This window comes from Lynx rufus, unplaced genomic scaffold, assembly GCF_022079265.1.
Source record: "Lynx rufus isolate CCGP_SWC_20201006 ecotype Redwood Valley unplaced genomic scaffold, mLynRuf1.p SCAF_3, whole genome shotgun sequence".
NCBI classification, from domain to species: domain Eukaryota; kingdom Metazoa; phylum Chordata; class Mammalia; order Carnivora; family Felidae; genus Lynx; species Lynx rufus.
In genome coordinates, this window is record NW_025814845.1 from 100,004,168 (window position 1) to 100,017,500 (window position 13,333).

At 41.8% G+C, this 13,333-nt stretch overlaps 1 protein-coding gene and 1 long non-coding RNA gene across 2 annotated transcripts; both read right to left on the reverse strand.

Annotated features, from left to right (window-relative positions):
- Nucleotides 1–1,049: 1,049 nt before the first annotated feature.
- LOC124520683 (uncharacterized) lies at nucleotides 1,050–6,435 on the reverse strand. Its single transcript, XR_006964363.1, has 3 exons — nucleotides 6,367–6,435; nucleotides 5,253–5,323; nucleotides 1,050–2,534 (listed from the first exon to the last, which is right to left on the reverse strand). It is a non-coding gene; the product is annotated as an uncharacterized LOC124520683 (long non-coding RNA).
- Nucleotides 6,436–7,472: 1,037 nt separating this feature from the next.
- Nucleotides 7,473–7,664, reverse strand: SMIM43 (small integral membrane protein 43). Its single transcript, XM_047091087.1, has one exon. The coding sequence runs from the start codon at nucleotides 7,662–7,664 to the stop codon at nucleotides 7,473–7,475; it is 192 nt and encodes a 63-aa protein (XP_046947043.1).
- Between the last annotated feature and the right edge of the window lie 5,669 nt (nucleotides 7,665–13,333).

Consider the following 13,333-nt stretch of genomic DNA (forward strand, 5'->3'; position numbering starts at 1 on the left):
AAATACCTCTTTTAAAGACATCGCTACAAAAATGAATAGGCTAAAGGAGTGTAGGTGGCCTCTAGTTACTGGAAAAGGCAGGGAAACGGATTCTGCCTGTATTAGTTTGTTAGGGCTGCCAAAACAAGTACCATAGACTAGTGGCTTAAACAACATTAATTTTCTCACAGTTCTGGAAGCTAGAAGTCAGAATTCAAGGTGTTGGTAGGGTTGATTTTTTTTTTCCCCCTAATATCTCTCTCCTTGGCTGGTAGATGTCTGTCTTGTCTCTGTCTTCACATTGTCTTTCCTCTCAGTGTCTGTGTCCTGATCTCCTCCTCTTACAAGGCCGTCAGTCATATTGTATTAGGACCCACCCTAATAAACCTTATTTTAATTTAATTACCTCTCTAAAGACCATATCTCCAGATAGAGTCACATTATGAGGTCCTAGGGATTAGGAGTTCAACATATAAATGGGGGCGGGGTGTAATACTCCCCTAGAGCCTCCAGAAGGAACATGGGTCTGCCACCACTTTGATTTTAGGACTACTGACCTCTAGAGCTATAAAGATAATAAATTTTGTGTTGTTTAAAAAAAAACAAAAACAAAAACAAAAAAAAAATGAATAGGCTAGCCACAAACTAGGAGAAAACTGCTGTAAAGCATACATCTCATAATTCAATAGTGTCTAGAAATAACAAGCATTTCTATAACTCAGTAATAAAAAAACAAATAACCCCAAAGAAGGCACAATAGAGAAACAAAATATAAGTGATTCTCAGTATAGAAGAACCAGATACTTGAGGAAAAAATTACCCCAATACCATCACCACCCTTGTATTTTATCCAAACTCCAAATACAATGAAAATATTATTTAATATTTCAAAAGGACATTAATTGGCATACAGACATGCCCACTAAAAAGGAAATCTGATATAAAAATAAATACTTCCTTCTATCCCTTAATCTCACCCTAATTAACTCTTTAAAAATTATGCGTAATAATAATTCACACACACAAAAAGCTGAGTTACATATAATTATTTTTTTTATTTCACAGCCTTTTATATTTTTAAAAATATAAACCGCTAAGTAGTTTGAAAAACATACATGGAATAATCATTTAGCAGCCACGATACTACAAAAATAAAGTAAAACAGAATTAAGCATAACAGAACAAAATAATTCCCGCTGACTCACCCTCACTAGGAACACATAATGTTCACCAGGAATGCTAAATGGACCATCACCACCATTTTTCCATCACCAATTATCACAAAAATCAATCACAGGACCTATTCCCAAGAGATCATTGCATTTATACAGAAATATGTGCAATGTGCAGATATCAAGTTAACATCTTGAATTTAGTTCCAAGATACCATTTTTCCTTTTCTCTGGGAGACAAGTTCAATGGCAAGGTGGAACAGTGAAGACCATGAAACACCAAACACATGACTGGCCCAAACCCCTCCCAGGTGGTTGGTGAAACACAAGAAAAAGAAGGTTGAATACTGGAGCTGTACAATACAATAGCCACTAGTCACATATGGCTATTTACATTTTAATTATTTAAAATTAAATAAAATTAAAATTTACTTCCTCAGTCACACTAGCCACATTTCGAGTGTTCACTAGTTACACATGGCTAATGGCTACCATAATGGACAGTGCAAATATAGAACATTTCTGTCACCACAGAAAGTTCTTTTGGACAGCCTTGGATGTGGGAAGTGTTTCTTCTCTCTTTGCTTAGGCAGGATGTAGGCTGATTACGGAAGCAGCTTTGAGAAGCAAGTCTTCTCCCAGGATATTCCTAGGTTGGTGGTGGAGTCACAGAAGGGAGTAAAGTAGCCTTTCTTTACATAGATTACCTTCTCCTATATATGAAAGGGATGATCCTTTTAGGGGATCAAACAAAAACTAGACTCCACCAAAAATCTGTAAGGAAAATTAGAATACGTGAAGCAGATGGGAAAGCAGCAAGGTAGAATATTCTTTATCCCATTCCAAACCTCCATAGATTATGTCCACTGAGGAAGCGTACAGGTTCCCAGGGTCCTCTCTAGAAAATCCTGATGTGGGGCAAGCCAATGGCTGATTGCGAAAGCCAGTCCTGGCAGGTGTTTCATGAAAAAACCTAGCATGTCTTCACTCTGCTTACTGTCTGAGCAGAGCAGTGTTGCCTGGAGTATTGTTAGTTGTGAAGGAGTTGCAGTTTTGACCTGTTTCAAACGTTATGCTCCTTTACAACCGTATTTTGTAGCCAGAGCACAGACTGCTACTCTGTTCCCCAAAGATCCACAATCATCGTTTTCCTTAGATTTCCTCAAATTTTTTGTTGAAGGCTGTTTTATGTCCAGCTACAAAAACTACATTTCTCATGCAACCTTGCAGATATAACAGAGTCTGGCCAATGAGATGTAAGTAAAAGTTGCTGGGCTGCTGAGAAAGCTCTTTAAAAGGAAGACGACTCAAAATGGTGTGCCTCATTTCCTCTTTCAGCTTCCTTCATCTTCTTGGGGGGGGCTGCAGCAACCATCTTGGAACCTATGGGAAAAGCCAAGGGAACCTCAGGGGCCACCATGGCCCTGACATCTGTGAGCTGCTGAACCAACACCAGCAATAGTTTACCCCCGACCTCCTTGTCACATGAGAACAAAACAAAATCCCTACTTTGTTTAAGCTACCCTTAAGTCCAATAACTTCCTACTGTATTACCACGAGAGCAATCCATCTTGGTTCCCAATAGGAAAGAAAGATTTCCATCTTAATTAAAAAACAAAAAAACAAAACAAAAAAACCAAGGGGTGCTTTGGTGGCTCAGTCGGTTAAACATCCGACTTCGGCTCGGGTCATGATCTGGGTTTGTGAGTTCGAGCCCCGCGTCAGGCTCTGTGCTGACAGCTCAGAGCCTGGAGCCTGCTTCAGATTCTATGTCTCCCTCTCTCTCTTTGCCCCTTCCCTTTTTTTTAATTAAAAAAAAAAAAAAAAACAACTTGCCAGAAGAATCCATATATATATTCAATAAAGTTCAAGTAACTTCAGAGAGTCATAAGAAAAATCAAGTTAAGTATAAAAATTTTAACTTCAGGGGCACTTGGGTGGCTCAGTGGGTTGAGTATCCGACTTTGGCTCAGGTCATGATCTCACGGTTCATTGGTTCCAACCCTGCATTGTGTGTTGCACTGACAGCACGGAGCCTGCTTTCGATTCTCTCTCTTTCTGCCGCTTGCCCACTTGTGCTCTAGCTCTGTCTCTCTCAGAAATAAACAAACACTAATTTTTTTTTTTAATTTTAACTTCAACCCATCCACATCTACACAGCACAACAGTGGAAGAAAATTATTAGGCTTATTACATAAAATAGCTGCTAAGGAAAACAAGAGGATTTTTAGCTGAATTCATCAGGAAGTTTTTTCTGAATGCCTATTATATTCTAACTACTGTTCTAAACATAGGTCGGCCCTTCTGATCACCCAAATTCTTATGTGGTAAGATGCTAACTACTCAGATAATTAACCACATTATTATTTAATCTGTAACTTTATTTTGTGTGGACAAAGTAAGAAATGTAGAGTTGATAATTCATTTCACTGATTCAAAACAAAACAAAATGAAAACAAACAAAAAACAAACAAATAACAAAAATCAACTGCAAGGATCTGCAACTCAATTTTTAACTTCCTCTTGTAAGTGACACAGACGCCTGACAGTGATTTCCTAATGATCCCAGAATTTTAATTGTGGTTTTAGCTATAATAAGTACACCTGCCCCAGAGTAGTTATAAAAATTAAAACCAAAGTATAGTACTCTGTAAATACTTTCTATGTATTGCACTAGCACCATTAGTATTCTAAACGTCCCTAGATTAGCAGGTATGAGTTAGAAGAAGTAAATATTTACCACTGTCCTAAATGGTTAACTATATACAATGTTTAAATTTGGGGCCATTAAAAAAAATTAGCTCTTTTGCACTTATTTTGAAACTGTAAACAAAATTGGAAATATGAAATGTCAAGCTATAAATGGGGATGTTGCAAGTAAAACAACTCACCTAGTTCCAAGTTTCCACCCCTGCAAGTGAACCAAAAACAAATCCTGGCAACCTGTCATTCCCAGAAAAGCCAGTGCATGGCACACTCTGGGTAAATTTTCTCTCTTATTCTGTGGAACTGCACCAGATGGCATCAGTCCTGCATGTACAGCTGTGCCCTAAAATTGAAGTTCAGATATAGGAGTCTACTTTATTAGACATTTTAGATTTTGCAGGTGTGAGTGTGATGTCATTCTCATTCAACTTAAAATGGTTATCTTTCCAAGTGGAACTGCTGATTCACTGCATTGACAGGTTTGGAAATCAGTGAAACAATCAAGATTATTTACCCTAATAAAATTCGAAGTCATTTTAAACAACTGAAATTTAGACGCAACAATGAAATAAGAACACCTGACATAAAATACTAACATTTCATAATAACTGAATTATAGCTCATTTCCTTATAATGTAAGAAATTCAACTCAGCTTCTAACATGGCTGAAGAGTCACTAAATACCTTCTATTTGAAATAGAACATAAGAATCTTCTATAATCAAGTTACATTTGAATAATGAGCCGTTATTTTAAATGTTCCTTATTTTTCAAATGTTTTAATGCTTAACCCACATGTGTAGCATCTTTGAAAATCAGTTTGGGATAGTGATAGGATCGGAATGTGGTCAGCGGATGGAGCAGCCAACATGTACAAACTGGGAAACTAGAGCATTGTGAGTGTTAGAGCATTAGATCAAGAATACATACAGATAGAAAAAAAAAGTGAGTTCAGAAGTAGTTCTAATTTGGGAGGTCAGTCTTTGTTGAGTTTTGGAAAAATGATGATTGAATAAATGAATAGAAAAAGGCAGTTCAAGTACAGGTGTCAAAGTTTCAAAAGCAGAGTGCCTAACCAAGCAGGGGTGAGGCAGGAGAACAACAGCTGCAAGTTCTGGGAGCAAATGTGAAGAAGCTTAATTCCCAGATTTAGGGCCACATTCCAGGCAGGCAGTGATGGAGTAACAGGAATAAATAGTTTTTTGGTTTTTGTTCTTTTTTTTTTTGCCTATTAAAATGGCAACTTAGTAATTAATAGATTACAAGGAGGGTATAAAATGGCACTGGGCACAAGATAGAAAAGTAACCATTCCTTTCATGTCCTTTCATGTCCTTTCAAACAAAGTCAGTAGAACCACAACCCAGGTTAATCCTGGGATGGCAGCACACTACTCACCCTCAGTTCTCCAGAGTCTCCTCTCTAGAAGAGTCAGGGCTCGTTTACACCTCTGGACACCAGTGGCACTGCTAGGAAGATTAAAGGATTACAAAATCAAGAAGTCAAGGAGGTGGTTAAAATAATTTTCATTCCAGTTATTAATAAAGTACGAAGCGATTGTCTTCCATCCTTGTAAACAAGCATAATTGCTAATCAACTACTCCTGCACTCATTTTCAGTGTCCATATTAACCATATAACCCTATAGTTAAATGCCACTATGGAGGTGTCAACCAATTAGAGACCTATTGTTTAAAATACAAGATAGAGTCACTGTAGTTGATTCTGGGATTCAAACTGGAAATTCAAATGAAGTCATACTATAGCTCTGATAAAGAGAAGGATGGATAGACAGATAGAATTATATATATTTATATATAGAGAGAAATATATGCGTATATATACACATACATACACACACCTATACTTCATTAACAGCAGGTCTGTTTAAGCAAAGTGAAATAGAAATATGGGAAAGTATCTGAATGTCTCAGCCAAATAAAAAAAAAATTCCCCATAATTATGTTTACCTACATGAGACTATTTTTCCTTACCTTGAATTAACAAAGTAATTGTCTTCTGCTTCACTTTCATATTATCAACTTAGGCAAAACTTAGTATTTTGTTGTTTTTATCCTCTCTACATGGTCATTTTACCTCAAATTAATAAATATTTTCAAAATTCAGTCATGACATGGACAGCTTATCCCACCTTAATGTGACTGACCCAAATCTTCCCTTACTGAAGACAAAAGATACCTGCATTACATATTTCAACTCCTAGACCCCCTGCACTGTTTTCCAAAAGAGTAGAATGTTTATTAAAATTGCAAACACTCCTCACATCCCATTCTAATTTCTACGCTCCTCTGCATAGACACTGATTCTTGCCCTGAGTTAGGAATCAGTTTGGCTCCTCAGTTCTAATAGAAGTTCATCAGTTCTAAGTGGGAGAGAGTTCTTTCATTGCTCCCATTTCCTCCATCTTAACCTCTCACGTTTTCAGGCCCTGGGTCTTCAGAAGTTTAGCTGTAACCAGGGACAAAGTGTCATCCGGGGCGGTGCCCTCTTACCATTGGCAGAAGACGTCCATCTCGGGTTGTTCAGGTCCCCTCTGTGAAGGGTTTCCCATTACCAACCGGAGCTGCAGTTGCCGCCTTCAAGGCACCAACCCAGGGCAGCAGCTTGACTCCAGAACTCGAGACAGCAAGTATCGAGCAAAAAGCATCCGGAAGATGAAACTCTTATTTCCCCAAAGTGACATTGCCTGGAGAGTGCTTAGGGCACATTAATGAGAAGTTTATTGCTGCCGGTCAATCTTCTCGCAAATGGTCTAGTCATGTATTCTGAAAAGACATCCTTGCTCCTCCGGTCCTTTTTCCTATTGCCCTAAAACGTGTAAACAGTACCTCTTTTCACCGGCCCTCCAGAGCAACCCCAAGGCACCTCTCAAATGACTTCTAAGTCTCGCCGTCCCGCTGTTCCAGATTCTAAACCCACCCGGTGTGGCAACTCTGTAGCCATCAACCGGGTCGGTGGCTAGGAGAGGAGCAAGGATTTAGAGGAAGATAGGCCGCTGCCAGACGAACCCCATTTAGCCTCTACCAAAGGGCAAAGATATTTAAAGCAGTATTCGGCATACTTCAAGTGCGCACTGTTTCCTCCTGCTCCCTGTCCCAAAGCCCATACTCTAAATAATTTGGACATTTAGGTTGACATTCGATTTTTGGAATCAAATTTGGTATGGAAGGTTGGGCTGAATTATCCGAATGATTTAGCTTGCCATCCTTTGGGAACAAGCTAAAATGCAGTGGGACTGGGAAGAAGAGCTTGCAGGTGCCCAAAGCCATTCCGGCTCCAAAGGCTGAACGTCTCTCTTTCTCCCTCTCTCCCCACCCCGGAAAAGCTGAGGGTCCATTCCTAAGAGCACAGCGCTAGCCCAGACCCCATACACCCACCGTGCCTGGCAACAGAGCGTGCTTCAAGCCCAGAGCCTCCCCGAGGGGCCGAGAAACTCGCCCCTCCGCAGGCCCCTTCCACCTCCGAACGAACCTGCCAGCGCTACCACGGAGCCTAGCACTGGAACCTGGGTGGCCACGCGGACAGAGAGTCGAGGCTAAGACCCAGCCTGGCGCCCGCGCAGCTCCGTGCCCTCCCGCTAGTGCCCGCGCCTTACGGGTCACACCGCTTGCTCTCGGGAGAAGCCCCAAGGCTCCCGGTGCAGTGAGAGACGCCCGGGCTGGAGCGCCCCAGCCGTGCTGGCCACAGAGTTCTTCAGCTGCTTGATGACCACGAAGAGCAAGAGGAAAAGTAAGAAGAGCAGGAAGAAAAAGAGCGCCAGGTAGAGCAGAAAGTTGAGCTCCCACTCCATGCTGGAGGCGCCGGCGCTCGGTGGTTGTGCGCGCTAGGCGCGGATAGCAGCTGGCGGACCAGGCTTGCCACCCGCTCTCCCACCTCCGAGTCTCCTCCGCCCCCTTACGGGCGCCCGGCGTTGGGCGCCTACTTCTCGGTCCGTGCTCGGCCTCCCCCAGTTCGGAGGAAAAGCGCCAAGGAGCTGGTTAATCCCAGCTCCGCCTCTCCCAGCAGGCACGAGAGCCTCCCGCCTCACTGAGATCCTCTCCTGCGCTCTTGGGGACGTGAGCGGATTTTTCTAGGAGCGAATTTAGCGGGCGGGGACGCCAGGAGAAGAGGTCACGGCTCAGTCTCCCAAGGGGTGTTGGGGCTGGTGTTTTGCAAATGATTTTAAGATTTCCACCCCCATCAACCAATGGGTCCCTAGTCCCCTCCCTTCCTAATTAATTGATTTCTGGATATTTTCCCCTGTCCTGGTTTTCCCAGAGGGAAAACATGCCATGGCCCAGAAACCCAAAAGAATTAAAGGTAGCAGTGAAGGTGGGGTCTTAAGGGATGACTTCCTTCTGTGAGATGACTTCATGGTGCCTGCGTGAATTCCAGTTCAACCTGCCTTGCTCTTCAGAGTCGCACACGTACTCAGTCCAGAGTGCTCTTTTCTATGGACAACAACAGGCCACTTAGAAAAGCATTAATAACAGGGGCACCTGGGTGGCTCAGTCGGTTAAGCCTCCGACTTCCGCTTAGGTCATAATCTCATGGTTCCCGAGTTCAAGCCCTGCGCTGGGCTCTGTGCTGACAGCTCAGAGCCTGGAGCTTGCTTGGGATTCTGCCTCTCCCTCTCTCTCTAACCCCCAACTCTCTCTCCCCCCCCCCTGCCCCGCCCTCTCCCAAAAATAAACAAACATTATAAACATTAAAAAAAAGGAGTAACTGGCTGGCTCAGTAGCTAGAGCCTGAAACTCTTAAAAAAAAAAAAAAAGGAAAGAAAAGCATTAACAACAAAACGTATTTCAAAAGCTATATTGTACAAAGCTTCACAGAATGTTGACTTGAAATTGAATTTCCTTGGTGGAAAGCACAAACAATACAATAAACAATTACTTGAAATGTTCGTTTAAGTCCCTAACACCTATCTGTATTTGGTTAAGATCACCCATAGTCTATATGGTGTAGCTTTTAAAGAAATCCAGTTTATCCAGAGCTGTGTAACAAATTACCCCAAAACTCAATGCCTTAAGACAACAGAAACATTGGTTCTCTCTCATAGTTTCTGTGAGTTAAGAGTTTGGTAGCGCTTAGCTTGGTGATCCTGGCCTGGAGTTTCTTGCGAGGTTAGGGTCAGATGTCAGGCAAGGCCACAGTCACCTGAAGGCTTGTCCGGAACTGGAGGAACCACTTCCAAGGTAGCTCACTTTTATCACCAGAACAGTGCTGGCTGTTGGTGAGAGGCCTCAGCTCTTTCCCATGTGGACTTCTCCACAGGCCTGCTTGTATGTCCTTATAACACTGTGCTGGCTTCTCCCATAGCAAGTGGCCCAAGAGAGCAAGGCTAGCTCTTTGTGGCTAGCTTAAGAAGTCATATATCGGGGCGCCTGGGTGGCGCAGTCGGTTAAGCGTCCGACTTCAGCCAGGTCACGATCTCGCGGTCCGTGAGTTCGAGCCCCGCGTCGGGCTCTGTGCTGACTGCTCAGAGCCTGGAGCCTGTTTCCGATTCTGTGTCTCCCTCTCTCTCTGCCCCTCCCCCGTTCATGCTCTGTCTCTCTCTGTCCCAAAAATAAATAAACGTTGACAAAAAAATTAAAAAAAAAAAAAAAAAAAAAGAAGTCATATATCAACACTTCTGTAATGTCCTATTAGTCACACAGGTGAGCCTTACAGTGAAGGAGTCCAAGGACATGAACATCAGGGGTAAGGATCATCAGGGGCCATCTTGGAGTCTTGCCATCAAAGCTGGTAATGCAGCATGTTGTCATTGTCCATTTTATGGGCCTGCGACTTATTTCATTTTTTATTTGTGAAGATACAGGAGAGCACCCTGGGCTGAATTCAGGGAATAAGTCTTGACATACACATTCCAGATTATTTAATAGTCTGCCTGTAATAAATGGCTACTCCAGGGATGGCAAGGGTTCAAAGAAACAGGATGGTATGGAAAAAGCTGTGAACTGGTAGTCTCGAGGACCCAAATCTAGTTTCTACTCCACCTGTCAGAGGTTACTTCAGTTCTCTGACTCAGTCCCCTCACCTATAATATACCTTGCTTACCTTTTCCCTGGATTTGTTGTAAGGATAAAAAATAAATTAGGATGTTGAATAAGAATGTGTTTTGCTAGATAAATGTCAGATACTATTATTAATCTGTTGCTGAGGATTCCCAGTGTATAAAAATATACTGTGCAAAATTTCTAGCTCCTAGGCATCTCACCAAGCATTGTACTATATAAGAAATCTCTCTCTTGATTATTAATCCATCTCATAGGCAGTGGTGTGCTGGCTCATAAATTATTTGGAAAAATTTTGCAAGCCATTTGTTAAAATACAGCTATTGTTAAAAATTAAATCATATAGGGGTGCCTGGTTGGCTCAGTCCAAGAGCATGCAGCTCTTGATTTCAGCTCAGGTCATGATCTCACGCTCTGTGGATTCAAGCCCAGAATTGGGCACTGCACAGACAGTGCAGAGCCTGCTTGGAATTCTCTCTCTCCCTCCCTCTCTCTCTCAAAATAAATACAAAATAAAGAGCAAAAAAATCATATAAACTTATAAATTATGTTAACAACAAAGGTAATGAATACTCATAAATAAATACTGATAAATAAAAACTAATTACTTCTGAATTATTTTACTACATTTCACTATTTTCTATGCACTTGAGGTTATGTACATCTGTTATAGCTGTATGGCTGAAATATTATATAATAGTATATTACTGTACATCTTTTTAAAATTTTTTTTATGTTTTTATTTTATTTTTGAGAGAGAGAGTGTGAGCAGGGGAGGGGCAGAGAGAGAGACGCGGAGACACAGAATCCGAAGCAAGCTCCAGGCTCCCAGCTGTCAGCACAGAGCCCCAAGTGGGACTCAAACTCACAGACTGAGATCATGACCTGAGCCAAAGTCAGTCGCTCAATTGACTGAGCCACCCAGGTGCCCTGAAAATCTCTTTTCAGCTGTGTTCAGATGTCATGTGGGTAGCCTGAAATTGGCCACAGTGGGAGTGTTTGCCCTTGGAAATGTACAGATGTTACAAATCAGGGCCAGAGAGCCAGTTGTTAAACAATTACCACCATGCTATGGCTCATGGAGCTACTGACGAGAATTTAAAGTCTTACCTGAAAGCAGAGATTTGTAAGATTTGTGAAGCACCACATGTTCTTACTGGTAGAATACTCCATTTTACCTAATCTTGATAGGAGGACAGAATCCAGTGACTGCTTTCCACTGCCACCTCCCATTATGGAAACCAGGAGGGTCAGATATATCTTTTACTCACTCCTGATACAATGCAGGAAGAAAGGCAGAAAGAGCCATGCCAGAAACTCAGCCAAATATCCTCAATGCCACAACTCTGAAGTTTGGGAGCAGTCAGAACAGGAGGAAATGTTTGGAGGTTAGATGCATCCCAGTGGCAGAGAAACTCCAAGACCCAGACCAGTCCTGGGAGTGACCTGGGTGTGGCTCTCATTGCCCGCCTCCTTGATGTCCTTTACTCTGCCCTTTTCCCAAACTTGACTCTCCTGCCTCTCTTCCATTCTGTGAGCTGCCACTGGTTTTCCAGTAGATCTCCTTATTGTAGCGAGGAGTAGTGTTTAATGGCAGCTTGCAGATGGGAATACTGACTGGGAAAGCATTACTTACACACTTTACATATGTTATATGCTTAAAATCAATAAAGTGTTTGAAATATGCCATTTGGCACATTGCCATCCAGATAGCCAAGCTATCAAAGGATGGAAATTGAAACACAGAGAGGTTACATGACCTCCTTAAAGCCACACAGCTAACAAGTGGCAAAACTGGGATGTGAACCAAGGGAGTTTGGCTCCAGAACCTTCACTCTCAACTCCCATGGTATCCTGTCTCCCAGAAGAAAGTACCCTTTTCTTGTGTATTACCATCAAATTAATGATCACACTTTTTTTTCTTTTGAGTGTCAAACTTAAAGAAAACACATTTCAAGAAATACATACCTTTTGTTTACTTACATCTCAGCTCCTTTCTTTGAAATCTTGAAGGTAAAAGCTTCAAATGAGCCAGGGTTTGCCTGGAGATGCTGAGGAAAGAAGCCAAGGGATGAAAGTTTTAGGTCACCACGTTCAAACCCATTTCAGCCTTCCTGACCATAACTATTTAGATTTTCCATTTATCTGAGCAGCTTATAGATTTATAAATATTAACTAATATATCCTCATAGTCACTCTCAGTAGGATCTATATTTGAAATAATGTTGCTACAACAAAAAATAACATTACATTTATTACATGTTCCCAGTACTTTTAAGCCTCTGGTCATATTTATACACCTCATAAGATGGTCTGAATTCAGTTTCTATTATATAAATGACTCCATAGAAATAAGACACAGTCTTTCTCTACCTAAATATGCATATTAATGGCAATCCATGGAAAGAAAACCTAAGAATTTAAAGGGCAGAAAGGACACTTACTATAGATAAGCATTTGTCTGGTTCTAGCACCTAAAAAGAAAGCCCTTGTATGCAAACTGGTAAAGTAGATGGAGGCTACGTCATTACAATCCCATACTACTGTCCACAAAGTTGACCCTACATATGCTTCCACATAACATGGCACTACTCAGAGTCAGACTTTATGTATCATTCAACTCCTCAGTCAACTCCTTACAAGTCTCAGAACAACTGGATATTGACGCAGGGCTGTTCCAGGTCCTGGCTTATGAACAGCTATGGTGTATATTAGAATAGGGTTCTCTCTCCCTTTGCCTGCTCTGTTCCTCCTCACCCTCACCTCTGATAGGGAGGGATCTTTTATCATAACAAGCATCAAAACTATTTATGAGAAGTGATTAAGGGTAGCAATAGAAGAGTTTGTCTTATAAATAAGTGTGCTTCTCTAAAGACTATGAAGACCCGGGCACCTGGGTGACTCAGTCTGTTAAGCATCAGACTCTTGGTTTCAGCTTAGGTCATGATTTCATGGTTTGTGGGTTTGAACCCGAAGTCGGGCTCTGAGCTGGCAGCACGGAGGCTGCTTGGGATTCTCTCTCTCTCCCTCTCTCTCTGCCCCTCCCCGCTTCTCAAAATAAATAAATAAACTTTAAAAAAAAAAGACTCTAAAGACTTAAGAAAACACCACAGAAGGGCTGTAAAGTTCTACTGTCACCACTCAGGGTGAAATCTCCCAGGACTTACCTGTTGGGAGTAAGTGCAGGATGGAAGCAGCTTCCCCAAGCAGGGGAAGGATAAAAGTGGGAGAATAAGAAAAAGAGACTTCCGGGCACCTTTATTTTTTTAAGTTTATTTATTTATTTTTGAGGGGCGGGGGATGCAGAGAGAGAGGGAGAGAGAGAATCCCAAGTAGGCTCCATGCTGTCGGGGCAGAGCCCAACATGGGGCTCAGTCTCATGAACTGTGAGATCAGGAACTGAGCCAAAATCAAGAGTTGCCTTATTTCTTTTTTAAGAGTTGCTTTAAAAAAAGAGAGAAAG

Coding starts and splice junctions, on each gene's coding strand:
- SMIM43 (XM_047091087.1), bottom strand. CDS start 7,664: ATGGAGTGGGAGCTCAACTTTCTGCTCTACCTGGCGCTCTTTTTCTTC.